Source organism: Orycteropus afer, unplaced genomic scaffold, assembly GCF_000298275.1.
Source record: "Orycteropus afer afer isolate SDZICR_OR568_19922 unplaced genomic scaffold, OryAfe1.0 scaffold00662, whole genome shotgun sequence".
Taxonomy (NCBI): domain Eukaryota; kingdom Metazoa; phylum Chordata; class Mammalia; order Tubulidentata; family Orycteropodidae; genus Orycteropus; species Orycteropus afer.
Window position 1 is genome coordinate 885,456 of NW_006922249.1, and position 17,238 is coordinate 902,693.

The 17,238-nt window shown below is 38.3% G+C and overlaps 1 protein-coding gene across 1 annotated transcript in view; it reads left to right on the forward strand.

The window, feature by feature from the left end:
- The window catches only part of STAU2 (staufen double-stranded RNA binding protein 2), a 395,353-nt gene that overhangs the window by 242,023 nt on the left and 136,092 nt on the right, over positions 1 to 17,238 (forward strand). The window contains exon 11 of the mRNA XM_042783101.1: positions 3,127 to 3,240. Within this exon, the coding sequence (XP_042639035.1) occupies positions 3,127 to 3,240 (114 nt within the window). The remainder of the gene's footprint in view (positions 1 to 3,126; positions 3,241 to 17,238) is intronic.

Below are 17,238 nucleotides of genomic sequence, written 5' to 3' on the forward strand. Positions count from 1 at the left end.
CTATCTATCTATCTATCTATCTATCTATCTATAACTATACATATATAAGCTTCACTGATTTTACTTCTCTAGATAATCCAGCCTAAGACAGTGATGCTCATATTCTAAGCAGCAAGTTGGTGAAATGGGTAAAGAAAATCAGCAAAAGACACGTGTCTGAAGTCTCCTTTAAAAGTTTCCGGAAAGCTACCAAAGGATGCTTTGATTTCTATTCTACTTAGTCATAGGTGCAGTTGCAGCTACAAGGAAGCCTGGGAAATGTGATTTTTATTCTGAGCATTCAAGTGCCCAGCTAAGAATTACCATGAAGAAATATTAGAGAACATCTGATAGTCTCTGTTACATTCACTGGATGCTGTGAAGTCTTCTTTGGATCTGTGTGCTAACTTGCACTTTTATATTTATTTTTTATATGTGAGTTATATATGTTTACAATATTGAATGTCTGTAGGACACTATTATTTTTTTAGGTACTTGCAGGCTCACAGTGAATACAGTTAAAAGTTAGATCTTTTAATAATAATATCCTACTCACTAATGGAAATGAAGTCTGAAGCTTATCTTTTTGACTAGAATTGTCTTCGTGGCATTTTTGTCCTTTCTAATTTTTATTTCTCTAGGAGAAAGAACAGAACAGTAATAAATTGGCTGACAGATAAGCTTGCTCAGTGTCACTTTGTATATTTAGGAGAATGCCTTGTCTTTCTTACAGACTTTCAATTGATTTCAAAAGGTGGTTTTAGTTTACTAAATTAAGAAAAGAGCATTTTTAGAATAGCATTATATCAGACATAATACTTTAATTGTACCATAAAAGATTATGAACTGTAGTTATTAGACTGTCACCATTTTTGGGTTTTGCATAAACCCCTTGTAAGTTTCATTTTTCCTCATCATATCTAACTGAAGCACAATAAACAACACTTCCACATTCCTGAATTGATACATACCAAGGGAGCTTTTAATTTGCTCAGGAAATACAGCACAGTAAATTAGAACTGTTGTCAAATCTTTTTTCCCAAAGTTGACTTGGCAAAATATTTTTATAACAAAATCTTTAAAGTTATTTGGAAGCAGGGCTTTGTATATTGACTTTCTTTGACCTCTAAACTACTATGGATTTCTAGGGAAAAGTTTTCCTACCTCCACGGAAACCGATGACCATTCTTATCAACTCTAATTGCTTAAAAATGTCAAATTACTATTAGACTAGGGTTCATATGGTTGTATTCTTCAGTCAGCTACAGAAAAAAAAACAAAAACTCACTGCTGTCGAGTCGGATCCGACTCATAGCAACCCCTCCTTGGGTTTCCGAGGCAGTATCACTACGGAAGTAGAATGCCCAAACATGGTAAAATATATGTGGGCTGTAATCTGTAATTATAGTCTGTATACATAATCCGTGCTTATGTATATAGACATTGTTCAGCTATTAGAATAAAACTTCAGACAAGCAACTAATGTATTTGTCTTAGTTCTCTAGTGCTGCTATAACAGAAATACTACAAGTGGATGGCTTTAACAAACGGGAATTTATTCTTTTACAGTTTAGGAGGCTAGAAACCTGAATCCAGAGTGCTGGCTCTAGGTACTGGGTGAAGGCCACTTGACCTTGGGCTTTACCTCTGCCTCTTGTTCCAGGCCCACTGGAGCTGGAGCTGTCTTCTAACTCATGCAGCTGCTGGCTGCTGAGGCTGACGAATCCAAGGTCAGCAGACAACACAGCAGGCCACTGGTTCAAGTCCAGGAATAATCCCAACACCAGCAGGCAACACAGCCCAAAATGTGCCAGAAAGTTAGGGACCTTTCTCAAAGCCGCTCCATATATGCTGGAAACAGGCTGTAGCCTGAAGACCACACCCCTTCCACTGGTTCAGGTCTCACAGAAGATTCTACCACAGAGGTGATTACAGTCTCGTCATGGGGAGTAACTACAGCCAGCTGCCAAGCCACTCAAAACCATGGCCAGGCCAAGTTGACAGAGTCTCTTAACTACCACAATATTTAATGGTCTTCCTCACAATTCAAGATTTTCATCCATGTGTTTATCCTAAATCTATGTTGTTGTTGTTATGTTGCTGTCGAGTTGGACCCGACTCATAGGACCCCTCCTTGGGTTTCCGAGGCGGTATCACTACGGAAGTAGATTGCCCAACCTTCCTTCCGAGGAGTGGCTGGGGGGTTTGAACGCCAGCCTTCTGGTTAGCAGTCAAGTGCTTTAGCCACTATGCTACCAGAGCTCCTAAATCTATAGACATTAGCAAATTGAGCAAATCATAGCTAATAAAACTAATTTCCCTTGTAATTAGTGTGAGTTATTCCATTCTATAGACATATTTTTCATCAATTTATCACAAAAGATTCCTACTTTATTAGCTTAGAATTAAAAACTCTTTTAAAGAACTGTTTTGGAAATAGGTAAGTGGGAGGCTGGAGATTTTCCCATTGCTTCCCTTCCCCACCATATACCCTGTCTCTTCTGTGGACTGTCCTACCATGTGGTTTTAATCATGGTTGGTTGTGTTTAACTAAAAGAAAAATAATCTTGTGGAAACTTTATTTGGTCTACACATTACAAATCAGTTTAATTCAGTTTGATTATAATGTCAAAATTTCAAATAGAGCATGATATAGTAATATGTATTTAACAGTGGTTTTATAGGGATTATAATGTAATACAGAAATAGAAGAATGTCACTACCAATTAAGTGGCAGTCACACACGCATAGAGTTAAAGATGAGAGAAAATTCAAGTTGACAGGGTTCCATCAGAATCCAGTGACCTTTGAGTTATGCTTACCCTTGAGTCCTTAATGAATTACGCAGTATGGAAAAGCTGAACCTTAAAGGTTGGTGTAGCATTTAGTAGTGAATTTTTCTACTAGCTATTATAATGTAAAGCACTTTGTTTAGCATTTCCCAAACTCCCTTTAAACTTCAAGCATACTTAACATGGAATAGATTTTCCATAGATATGGAAGGCTCCGGTACAGTTTTAAGTATTCAGATTGTTTTGCATAAATTATTTGAATATCTCTTAAAATCTAGACTCATTAAGAAAGGACCTGTTTTACCTCACTCCCTCTAAAAGTGTTGTTCAGAAGATTGCGTGTGTTCTGTTATAGGTCCACTACTGTGATAGACAAAGTGGCAAAGAGTGTGTGACCTGTCTGACATTAGCCCCTGTGCAGATGACTTTCCATGCTATTGGAAACTCCATTGAAGCCAGCCATGACCAGGTATAATATGCCACTGCCATTTTGCTGTGTTATGGCCCAGCTAAGAATTCTTGGACCATCAAAATGGAAGCCATGTGCACACTTACAGCTTTGCTTTCCATAATACATTATCCACTAGCACCATTTGCTAGGCTTTTTGAAAAATCAGAATGGTTTGTGTTGGAAAATTATATCAATTTAGGAGATATAATTACTTTAGACTTCTAATTTGCAGTTCATTATTAGTTTAAGTATAGAATTCTCTTACAAGAAAGAAAGGATTGTGCTAACAGATTATTATTATTTTTAATAAATATGGGAGGATGGTTCAGCAAAACATTGCAGATAGACTGGAATCTCACTACAGTGTACTCATATGGCTCTGTTGAAGAGACTTTAACATTATAGAGTGTATGTACAATAACATAGGAATGTTTAAAACTATTAACTTAGTCCTGTCACTTGGGATAGTATTGAAATGAAGTTCCAATGTTGTAGTTTTTACTTTTAAAGCTGTATTTCTGAAATATAGTTGGAGAATATATTGTTTCTTAATAAACAAATTCCTTCGATTGTTTAGATAGTAGCTCGAGAATACATCCTGTTTACAAGATAGTACATATTTTCAGACAAATAATCATCAGATTAGACTAGACTGATGATCTAGGTCATAGAATTTATAACTTGCCATTAGAGTAAATACATGGTTTACTGTATGACTAACCAGCTATGCTTTCTAAATTAACCGTTCACATACAGAACAATCAACCTACTGTCATGTCCATTTCCTGTTAAACTTAAGGAGTTCTAATAGTATTGTCTGCCTATTTGTTTTTCCTTCTGTTTGTGTACTGCTTCTTTCATGGAGAGAACAAAAGAGCATAATAGTGTTTCTCCTCAAGTATATAATTTATCATTGTCCAACTCTATCAGGACCTAGGAAAACATATTTGTAAGAGCACAGTTCTCTAGTCTGCCATGTCTCAAACATTGTGGGGTTCCAGTAATCTTATGTTGGTTGCTATATTATTGTGGTGTTCAGGAAGAAGCACCTAATTGGTGGTCAGAAAACCTGAGTTTGGGGAATTAGCCATGGCATAAGTTAGCTATGGCTACTTGAGTGGATTAGATCACCTCCTTGGGAGTCTGTTTCCTGGCATAGTTAAATGAAGGAGCTGGAAGATGGGATTTTCAAGCTTCACTCCAGTGCTAACATTTTACCACTCTACAACAGATTGTCCTATCATACCTGTTGTAGCACTTCCTGTTCCTGGTTGAACAAGTCCAACCAATAATGAAGTTAGACCATGTTGATATGGAAAGCAGTTTAGATAACTCTCCAGTGTTTCTCAGGTTTTTACCCTGAAGCATGCCCCAGCTGCAGAAAACACTGCAGTAGGGATCTGAGGGGCCATGGTCCAACATCTCGTACAGAGAGTATTTTATTTCTCTGTATAAAATTATATAATTTAACTATATTGAGTGCTAAGGATAATTGGTGAGACTGTTAGACATGACTCCTGCCCTCGTGGAGCTTATAGTGTAGCAACTTCACCCTTTTTGGACATTCTACTAGAAATATAGCCACCTTTATAACGCTATATCCAGTCAGGGCAGAAAGAAACATCAAGAGGAGCATGGGATACTGAGCCAGCCAGGGTCTCTCCATAGGCTGAGCAGAGACATAAGAGTGCTGCAGTAAACACACCTGAGAAGAACAGCCCATCATTAGCAGAAGACCATGTGGCGGTAAAAGAGAAATGGGCTGGGAACAGAGACTAGCATCAAACGCCTTTGCCATGAACTAGGTATGGGACCTTGGCTCTTGACCTCTTTGGAACTTAGCTTCTTTATGTGTAAAATGAAGGGACTGGTTCAGCCATGTCCCCAGTCTGTATCCCAAAGTGCTCAGAGTCAGTCCAGGACTATTATTAGCCATACAGTGTCTTTACAGATTAGGAAAAGATGCTCTCTTAAGGCATGTACTGCCATCTGCTATCCAACAGATAATTGTTACGATACACAAATCCACAAAAATTACATGTTCATGGCGCTCCCTAAGCCCCAAACCAAAACCCACTGCCATCAAGTTGATTCCAACTCTTAGCGACCTCCATTGGGTGTCCAAGGCAGTAAAACTTTACGGAAGTAGATTGCCTCATCTTCCTTCCGCCGAGTGGCTGGTGAGTTTCAGCCACCAACCATCTGGTTTGCAGTCAAATGCCTTAGGCACTGTGCCACCAGAGCTCCTTAATGGTGCCCCGTAGGGGTGCACAGTGCACAGCATGTGCAGTGGGACACAGTACTCCTACTACATCTGTAAGGAATGTCAATTAATGGTAAGTAAATAGAAACATTATTTTTACATGTTAGTGCAAAAACAACTGTTAAAAGTAATGAATTTGCATGAACTTTTTTCAAAAAGACTTTAAAAGTGAAAAAGACTATGTATTGCTAATGTGCCTCTGGCTCTTCTCCATTGTGGTGCCATTACCCTGTCTTCATCCTGCAAGTCTGTCTAAGCAAAAGGCCCTTCTTCACCATACCAACAGCATAAACTTGACCTCATAAGGTGGAAAGATGGACCAGTGAATTTTCTTTTTTTAACTTCCATTCTTAATTCATTTGAGCCAATGCAGTTGGAACAAACAGAATAAGTATTCTGAGGGGAAAAAATACAGAATTTAGAGGAGGCTTTTCAGAAACTGAGGTGATTCTTACCTTTGTAGAATATGAAGGTGAGAAGTAGAAGGCCTCTCTAGTCTTGAGACTTTATAGCTTATCTTTTATTTGTGTCAGTTTAACCCTAGGAAACTGGTGAAGTGGAGACTGAGTGTTTCATCCAGTGCACTCACCGATTGTAGTAAAGACTAGCAAGACAGAGACTGTTAAGTGTATATCAAAGGTTAATACAGATATGCAAAATGGTTAAAGGAAAGATGAGATTAAATACCATCTATATGCTGATGGCATCCAAACGTATGGAACTCTTGATTTCTCCACCTCCCCCTACCAAATCTGCCTCTCCTTTCCCCCGTCTTTTCCTTTCCTCCTGGTCATGGCAACAGTTTTTCTTAGTGATGGCACCGTCATCCACCCTGTTGCTTCAGGCTGAGCATCTTGGAGCCATCCTTGACTCCTCTCTCTCTCCCCCTCATGTGCCTCATCCAGTCCCAGGATCTCTTCCTCTAAAATACAATACCTCCGACATCGCCATTCTAGTTTAAATTGCCATCATTTTAAACCTAGGTGACTTCAGTAGCCTCTAAATTGGTCCTTTTTCTCCTTTTTATCTAGTGTCATCTGTATCTTCTACCCAGTAGCCAAAATGATTTTTAAGTTAATCAGAGCACATTGCTCAACTGCTCAAAAACTTCCAATGGCTTTGGATTAAAACATGCAAGATTTTTGTTATGGTAGGCAATGCTGTATGTAATTTGGCCCCTCTCCAATTGCGCTTCCTACCACTCTCCTGTTCATTCACTGTGTTCCAGTCTCACTGGTCTTTTTGCTTTCAGCAGGGCCAGTTGCATTATGGTTGGTGAAAGAAACCAAACTCAATAGGCTACACATTGATTCCATTTATATGACATTCTGGAAAAGGCAAAACTATAGTGCTTGCCAGGGGTTGGATGGTGGAGGAAGATAATCATTACAAACGGGCATGTGGGAATTTTTGGGGTGATGGCAAAGTTCTATATCTTGATTATGGTAGTGGTAACACAGCTGTATGCATTTGCCAAACTCAGAACTGTTCACTAAAAAGGGTAAGTTTTTACTGTATATGGATTATAACTCAATAAACTTAACTTAAAAAAAAAAAACCAAAAAACAGATTTATTCCTTTATTGGTTACTCACGGTACGTTGACCCCAAGACAAAGTGGAAGATGACATTCCTTCCCTCTTTGTACTCTACACTGGAACCACACTGGAATGCACTAAATTTAACTCATAGCCTGGTTTAGATTACCTGTGAATGCCAACAGTTAGTTAAGGCCTTCAGACTTCCTAGAGTAATTATTACTCTCTGACAAAAATGGCCTAAGGGTCTGTAGGCTAGAGATTCTCATTTGGGACGTCTGAATCTTCAGCAATGGGCCATCAGTAAGGTTGGTGTTGCCTGCTGGCGTCTGGGTAAGAATGTTCTACACATGTTTGCCTTATTCATCACCATAAATGCTTGTGATATTGTAAACTCACATTAGTTTAGAATGTTTAATTGTCAGAATAAAAACAGTAGTTTTAATTTTCAGATACTAGTTCCTTCAGCAAACTGTTGACTGTGAACAATTATGTGGCTAGTATTGCACTAGATAACAGAGCATTCAAAGATAATAAACTAATAGTTTCAGTACTCAGTGAACCAATAATCTTGTGAAATTTAACAATTGTATTCACGGTGGTTTCAATGAAGAATTGTCATCCTTATTTATCAAGTAAATAAGCTGAGTAAATAGCACATTTATTTTTTAAGATTGAACTAGTGAGAGTTTGCTTAATATATGTCAGGATATCCTATTTGGAGAATATATTTCATAAAAGCAACATCCTTAGTAGTAGTGCAAAAAATGTTTTTGGAATCTTCTACTTAGTATAACTCACCAATTTTTTTTTACTCTCTCTCATACCCCCTCTACATCTTCCTTCATCGTTTTTAGATACAACTGAGTTTTGTTTCCTCTCTATCTCTTTTATTGGACATCAGTCACCTTAAAGTTACAATCTCCAAATCAGAAACTTTCTTCCCTGTCTTTACACAGGCAGTCCTGGGTTAAAAAAAAAACCAACTCACTGCCATCAAGTCAGATCTGACTCATAGTGACCCTTCCTTGGGTTTCCGAGGTGGTGTGGTGGTTATGTTTGTGTGTCAGCTTGGCTGGGCCTGGTTGAGTGGCTGGGCAGCTGGATGTAGTTATTCCCCATGGTGAGATTGGTAACTAACTCCATGGTGGAATCTGTTGGAGCAGCTGAGTAGCTGCTTTAGGGATGTGATCTGCTTCCTATATATAAGCAGCAGCTTTGGGCATGCTGTCTCGCTTAGGCACGCTTGAACCATGCATGTAGCCATGTCATTCATTGTTCAGCAGCCCACCATGCTTTGCCAACCTTGGGACTTTGAATGGGCCTGAGTTGATGGCCTGCCATGTGGTTTGGTGACATCGGGACTGTGCCTTTTTACTTGTCAACCTTGGGCTTGTCAGCCTCAGCAGCCAGCAGCTGTCTGAGTAAAGAAAAGCCTCTAGCTCCAGTGGGCCAGGAGCTGAAGCCCCAGGTTGAGGGGCTTTTACCCAGCCCTAGAGCCTGGCACTTTGAACTTGGACTTCAGCCTCCTGAACTGTAAGAGAATAAACTCCTGTATGTTAAGGCCATCCCATTTGTGGTATATTCTTGTCAGAGCAGTGCTCGGTAACCAGAACAGGCGGAAGTAGATTAGCTCAATCTTCTTCCGAGGAGCAGCTGGTGGGTTTGAACCGCCAGCCTTCTGGTTAGCAGTCAAAAGCCTTAGGTACTACGCCACCGGGGTACGAACTTACAAACAACAACTATTTACCCTTTAAAATGGTTCTGTCATGGTTGATGAAACAAAATAGAAACAGTCCCAAAGTTTTAAAATTTGATGGATTCATCACAGTACCCAGAATGGGAAAATTTACTGGTGAAAGCCCTGGAATGGGAGACTCAGAAGAGGCATAGTGAATCCTTTCAGGAGATTGATGAGTGAGATTGGTGTGGAGAGTGTCACACATTCAAAGCAGTACCATCTTTGAGTGGGACAGCACTGCTTTGGATTGTGCTCAGAACATGAGAGCAAGAGATTTGGTTACTGTGCAGTTTGTACCCTGCCCTTCTTCTGTAAGAGATTAAGTTTCTAGCAAGACTTTGACCTATAATTTTTCCTGTTCTGGCTATCTTTCTGGTTCACTCTAATTTTAAAAATTTGGGTCTATTCCAGTCATGCTTCCTGGGCCATGACTGAGCCAGGCAGAACCCATTTGAAGCCCTACAAATTCTAAAGACAGAGCTAGGAAGAGATCTCAGTCGGAACCTGGGACTGCCTGTGTTTTCCTTTCATTCCTCATCATTCAGACAGCCTCATCAATTCCATTAAGACTGATGAAGTCCAGAGGGTAGGATAGGAAAAATACTAGAACTTCATGTCTAGTTATAGTTCTGTTATTGCCTACCTTATTTTGTTCATGTTAGCTCTGGAACTTCATATAAATAAAAGGAGGTATTAATAAATCAACCAACAAACCAAGTCCTAACCAGCATGAAGTATAACATACTTGTATCTGCTATAATCTAACTTCTAGATACAAAGCAAGATTATCATACAGAGTAGATGACAATGCAGATTTAACACATTACGTGGGGTCATAGAATCAGCAATTCCAGAAGGGGAGAGAAACAGGAACTCCATTTAGTGTGTTTGCCAAATATTGTGCTGGGCTCTAAATAAACCATTTCGCTTACTCATCTCCCCAATAGCTGTGTGAGGTATAAACTGTAGCAGTTGTTAATATGCATCATTTGTTACATTACTTTAAGGGTTTGTGCCCAAATTAGTAAAACCAAGCTGTATTCTTGCCATTGTATATTTCTTGACTAGAATTTGCTTCTATGCCTTTACCTGGGCTGTTCCCTCTGCCTGCTCCACTCTCCTTGCTCATAAGGGAAACTTTCATTGTTATCTCCATCAGATCCAACCAGGATGTCACTGAGTTGATTCTGACTCCTGGTGACCCCATGTGTGTCAGAGTAGAACTGTGCTCCATAAAATGTTCAATGGCTGATTTTTGGGGAGTAAATCACCAGGCCCTTTTTTGAGACACTTGTGGGTGGCCTTGAACCTGCAACCCTTCTGTTAGCAACTGAGCACCTTAACTGTGTGCACCACCCAGGGACTCCCCCAGCCTGTAGAAGGAGTTAAGCGCTCTTTCTTTTGTGCTCCATCAGCACTTTTTACATTATGCTACTGAACTGTGTCCCCATTATTTCTTTTCATGTTGGTCTAGGCACTGGACGTTGACCTCTGTGAGGTCCAGGGTAGTGTCACTTTCATATTCTCTGCCTACATTCTGTTACTTAGGAGGCAGTCAATACATGTTTATTGAATGGAGTTAAATTGGATTTCTAAAAAATTAGAATGACTTGGAGCTGGTAGAATTAGTGGAAAGAGTGGAATATTTGCCTTAGTACGCTTCCTCTGGTGGTGACCCTGTAGGGTGTATTTTTTTTTTTTTTTAATTGTGATTTGGGTAAAGATTTACGGAGCAAATTCACTTTCCATACAGCAGTTTACATATACTTTGTATCATGACATTGACCACAGTTTACCACAATGCAACAGCTCCCCTCCCACTTTGTCCCCATAGTTACCTTATAGGGTGTATTTTTGTGAAAAGATTCTGGTACTTTCAAACATTGACCTCAGAGTATTCATTCACATGTTCTGAATACATACAACTATCTTTAGGAATCTATTTTATACCTCATTTTACTGCTGTACTTGTAATTTTAATTTCTCTAATCCAGCATGCTTATGAATACTTCCTTCTGAGTGCCCCAAATTTACTCCTTCAAGTTCCAGGGGCTGTCTCCTGATTCTGGCATTCCACAATGTAGTATATATGTCAGTGTTCACTGAATAATGTTGTTCATGACTACAATCCTCTGAATTGTAGAGGCATGAACTTCGTAAGTTTGAGCAACAATTACCCAAGACAAATAAAGCTCTTCGTTAATATCAAAGACACACTTAAGTTACATTGCATAATAAAAACTCCATCTCATCAATCTAGAGGTAACTGCGGAAGAGTTTTGGAATTCTTTACATTACATAGATTTACATTACATGATTGGACACATAGCTACTTGTTTCATGTATCAAGTCACAGTGCTGAGTGCTTTCAACAGGTCTGAAAAGACAGGGTATGGTCACTGCCCATTGCCAGCTTCTAGTGGATCGTGGAGCTACCAGGATTCAAAATATAACTTGACTTTTATTTACTTCTTTTGAATTAGGATGTTAAAAGTGATATATTTAAAAGGCATGTCCATTTTAATGTTTATTTTGGGGAAATACTTTAATATTAATTTGTTGATTTTTATATTTCAAAATATTTCCTCTATCTGAAACTTACTCCTTGATTGTAGAACCGAAGCTGCTTCTCCTGACTTGACTTTAATATGTAAAATTTCTGTTTTACACAAAAATATCTTACAGTAAGGGAAGTCATTCAAGTCTTCAAAAAAGTATTTTAGCAGGAAAAATCAACTTCTCATCCCTGGACTAGAATAGGTGTCAGCAAACTCCAGCCTGTGGGACATATCTAGACCACCACCTGATTGTGTATGTCCTGTGACCTAAGAAAGGTTCTTATATTTTGAAATGGTTGAAAAAAATAAAAATAGTAATATCATGACATGAGGAAATTATATGGAATTCCATATATAGTGTCTATATATATGAAGTTTTACTGGGATACAACCACACCCACTGCAGCAGCAGAGGTGAGTAGTTACCACAGAGACCATATGTCCTGAAAAGCCTAAAAGATTCACTGTTTGCCCCTTTACAGAAAGTTTGCCAATTCCTGGACTAGAAGGATGAACATTAGGCTTTCACCTTTTGACTTTTGTGTTAAATGTTACCTTAAACATGGTCATTCTGAGTTACTTCTCCTGGAAATGTTGCCCATATATAGCACAATTAGACTTGATAGTAAATTTTGGATTTATTTACAATAGAAACCAAATTTATTCCCTAATGGACTAATTTATCTTTATCAGTATTCATCAGAGCATTGAAAGAACATTCTTCTGTAGCAAAGATTACTTTTGTCTCCTTGCTGGGACTTCATCTACCTCATAGGTTTTTTTTTTTTTTTTTTTCCTCAGGAGTAGGGAACATTCTCTTGTTTCTACGGTGATCTTTCATTTCAGGTGTATAAGCAGTTTCCAGAACCAACAATGAGTTATAGGGGAAGGTAGTGGGAAGATTGAGTATTATGTATTTTATAACTGACTCATAATTTCATTTATACTTAATACAGCATGACTACATTTCTAAGAGGCTGCATATATCCAGTGATACAGTACACACTAGTGACTTATTAACTTGAGCTGTAAAATAATCTTGGACTATATTCAAAACCCACGAATTTACTTACTGCTTTTCTTCCCCCACTTTTTTCCCCCTCTGAAATGATGAATAACAACTATTTTAATTAGTAAAAAGTGTGAACTTTTAAGCTTTTAAAAAAAGAAAAAAACTGACTTTTTCCCAACTATAGTAAAAAGAACTTTCAGTATGGTTATGGAATCTGTACTTCAGCTTACTTATAGGTCAGTGTTTCAAAACACACTCTCTGTTAATGATTATGTGTTGGTGATCTTACAGAGACAAAATGTAAATAAAATCCAAAAGTGTTTTCTAGGTTTTTCTCTCTGAAGTTTTGTTCAGTTTTGGAGCTGCGTAGTCCATGCTCTATGCCAGTAATTCCGTAGTGTTTTAATTCAGTATTCTAGTTCTTAATGTCTCCCCTAAATTGAAAAGATTTAGGTAAGAATTTATGATTCCTACTATTCTGTGCATTTATGTATTTGATGTTGATTTGAAGATCACTGGGGAAATATTTTTAAACCTTTGTGAGTTAACAGTCCATATTAATGAATTATAACCAGATACATTATTAAACCAATAAATACCATACGTATATAATTGGCTAAATGGATGTGAAAGTTATAGTGGAAAACTGCTGCCTATATAGGCTTTTTAAAGTGACGATCAATGGAATATAGTTCCCTAGGCCACAGATTTGGGAGCATTATTGCCCACTGGAGGTCCCTTTTACAGCCTACAGAGTATTACCTTCCTCATAAACTCAAAATTATGGTGTTGTGTATGATTTATTACAGAATTTAAACCTGAAAAACTGTAACCTTCTCTCTTTTAGCAATATACCTTCAATTAAGTCATGTTTCTCCCAATTTCCAAAATTCCTTTTAGACAAACCATTTACTGGTCATTTTTCAAACTTTTCTGTTTTATTCTTTCATTGCTAATAGTTATTTGGCTTGCTTGCTTTGTTTCTAAGTTGGCAGCTAATGCCTTTTTGAATTAAATATTTAAAAAATATCTTTTCATTATTTAGCTTCTCTTTTGCATCCTCTGATGGAAAGAATTTGAAGGCATTTTGAAGCCCCCAAATATTTAACATATGTGAAATTAAATAACAAGGGTAAGGTAGGGATAAAAATGTCTTTTGTTACCATTTCTAGATGGTACAGTTATGTGCTACCAGGAAACCTATGTCAATATCACTACTGTTTTGTAAGAAGTGTCACTATGTGTCCAGAACCAACATTTAACCTTTCTCACTCTAAAAGACTGCAACAGTGCAACCACTGCCGTGGAGTTGGATCCACTCATAGTGACCCCTCCTTGGGTTTCCGAGGCAGTATCACTACAGAAGTAGATTGCCCAACCCTTCTTCCGAGGAGTGGCTGGTGGGTTTGAACCGCCAGCCTTTGATTAGCAGTCAAATGCCTTAAGCACTACGCTAGTGTGCTGATAGTCTTCCTACCTGATTCCTGTTACCTCACCTGTAGAGAGAGTTCGTGCCCTCACAAAGGTTCCTCCTGTAGTAGGAAGCATATAAGGAATTATTCGGCTTGGGGAGAAGGTGCCTGACTGTCAGAGTTGCCTTGTTACGGATGTATTTCTACTTCCTAAGCTGTTTGCTGGGGACCTTGTCTAGAACTTCCTTATTTTCTGTTTGACTGATCCTACCTCCTTAACTTTGAACTCTGATACCTGATTACTTACCTAGAGTTTACTCTTTTGGTTTGTCTTGGCCTCCTGGTACTTCTGTGCTCTCTGATGTTGTAGCTTGACTGGTCCTTGACATTGGCATCTGAGGGTCTGCTGTTCTTATCTGTGCCTACCATTTTAGACTCATTGTTCTCATATTGGCACCCAAATCCAAAAGTACCAGGATTGACAATTTCATTTTATAGATACTATATTCTACAATGGAAGGAGGATGGGGCAAACTCCTTCCATAGTGATACTGCTTTGGAAACCCAAGGAGGGGTTGCTATGAGTCAGGTCTGACTTGACGGCACACAACAACAACGACAACATATTCTACAACCATTATAAAATCCAGAGAGTAACAATTTACTTGCTGGCAGAAATATTTAGTCTGTGCCTACTGATAGGGTTATGGCAATTGTTAAAATGTTTACTTTCATGCCACTTGGTAAATTGCTGCCCCATGTATCTCACCCCCTACCATCATGGCCTCATGTCCAGCTTCTCTGAGCCTTCCCCATGATCTAGGAACTGAGAGGTCATTGGATAGCCCGATAGAAGTTTCCAGGATCTTGTTTTGTAGTGTGATCGTATTGTGGCACCCATACCACACTAATCACGAAATCATTTTAATATTATCACAAAAGTGATCATTTTTCTTTAAGCACTTAAAAAATTTTCCATAGAAAATCAGGAAGCAATTCAGATTATCTATTCAGCAGTCATGTATTAAAAACTAGCTGTATGTCCACTACTATACTGGATGCTAAAGAGTAACAAAATAAAAGCTTTCACATTGAGTGTAATTAACAGTTGGAGAAACAATGTGTACAGAAAAACAGCTGCGAGCCAGTTGCAAGGCAACATGATTTATACATGATTTAATGCATATATATGAATATTTAAGGTCTTTGGGGTATTGGAATGATCAAGAGCAGAATAATTCACCTGATGAAACCTGTTTTAGGAGTTGATGTACCAAAAATTGAAAGACAAATTATAAGGACATTCCTTATAAAAAAAACAACATGAGAAAAGCTACAAACATAGAAGTGGGCAAAAAATATTTTGTAGTAAAAGAAACGCAAATTGGTGGGAGCCCCAGGAATGAATGAAGTTGCATAAGATCAAGGAGCAGTTGAATACATTTTAGAATGCTAGTCTGAGCAGTATGTTCTTTGCAGGAAAAAAGAAAAAAAAAAAAGACGTGATTCTTCATTCAGGAATAAGGTATATGATTATGCTAGTGTCTGTAAGATCATTGTAGCAACCAGGTACAGCACTAACTGTGATGGAGAGGAAGGCCTCTATCACGGTAGTTCAGGAATGGATGCTACTTTCTTTGATTGGTATGGCTCTGGAAATGGCAAGGAAAACAGCTTCTCTTGCAGAGATGTCACAGAAAAAATCAGCAGAACTTGGTGACCATCTGAGTATGGCAGAAAAAAAGCAATTAAAATAGCTTTAAAGGCACACTGTCAGGATGGCAGAGTGAGAGATGGGAAAATCCTCTTCCTCAAAAAAACAACACAAGTGGACAGAATTCAAAAACAGCAATCTCAGAACTCTGGAAAAAGACCAAAAGAAATCAATAAATTGAAAAGCATTTATTCATAGAAAAACTGCTGAACTTTAGGTAAGAAAAGTTGGAGTCTGTGGTGTTCCTGCCTGGAGTTGCCATCATTCCTTAGCTCCAGGTCTGTCAGCTCAGTAGTTCTATAAAAGGAAGGAAAGCCATGAAAAACCAGCAGTGTACTAGAGGAGCGGTCTTACTTGATTGGAAGTAGAATGTGGAAAAACCCCATGCCCAGGGGGGTTTTGAATAATAGTAAACATGCCATTGGCAAACAGAAAAGGGTAGTGGCTCAGTAAATCGAAGGTTGGACTTGGTTGAGGCCAACAGTGGACCAGAAAACTAGCTGAATTTTATCAGGGGAATCTGGGAAATGGTGCAGCAATAGGCGGCATTAATAAACTTTTTGCATATTTTTTGCTGACTGAATGGCTGCATACACATGCAGAAGAGACCAGAGAGGGCTCAAGCTACCTACAAAAATATGTAGGCACTGACTGTGAAACTCTTCATATATAGAGAGGAAATGTGAGAGGGCCTGGCAGAAAGTAAAATTCAGAGAACAAGTGAAAGCTGCCTGAACTTTGAATGTGCTTCCTACCAGAACACAGATCAGTTGCAGAAGATAGGAGCTCCAGTGGCTTAGGGCTTTTGACCACTATCTGACCAATCATTGGCAGACCACTAAGCTATGCAGATTCAGAAATAACCCGTAGGAAGTCAAGTTTAAAAATAAAATCAAGAATAAATGTTTAAAAAAAATTGAATGGACATATGAGCAGACACATACTTCAGAGGAGATCAGTTCCACAGATCTAGTTCAGGCAAATTAATAAGCAAATGAATAATCCACGCTAATGGCAGCAAACCTCAGGGTGAAAAATCAAAGTCCAGAGTTACTACAATATAGAAAATAAAATTGCAGGTTTTAGCAAAAAATTACAAGACATGCAAAGAAAGAAAAGAAAAAAGGGTGACCCATATTCAGAAAGAAAAACAGTCAATGGAAACTGATTCTGAATAGGTCCAGATGTTGGATTCAGCAGACAGAGACTCAAAGCAACTATAATAAATATGTTCAGGGAAGTAAAGGAAACCATGTTTTAAAAAATTAAAATATGAAAATGTCATTGACTCTCAACAAATAAGGAATTTCAATAAAGAATAGAAATTATTTTAAAAGCACAAATAGAAATTGTGGAGTTAAGAAGTACAATACATAAAAAATTCAGTAGAAGGACTCGATAACAGATTTGAGATAGCAGAAGAAAGAACCTCTGAACTTCAAGATGGATCCAAAGAAATGATCAAGTCTGAACAACAAAGAGAAAAAAATCAGAATGAACAGAACTTCTGATCCTGTAGGACAGTACCAAGAAATATATACCAAAGATTAAACACCATGATAAAGACTGTTTTAACATCTGAACATCAATAAATGTATCACTATATTGACAAAGGAGAAAGCCACATGGTAATCTCTGTAGACTCAGAAAACACACTTGACAAAATCCAGCACCTATTCCTGACTAAAAAACTCTCACCGATCTAGGAATAGGCGGGAACTGTCTTAACTTGATAAAGGGCACCGATTAAAAACCTACAGCTATTGTCACACTTAATAG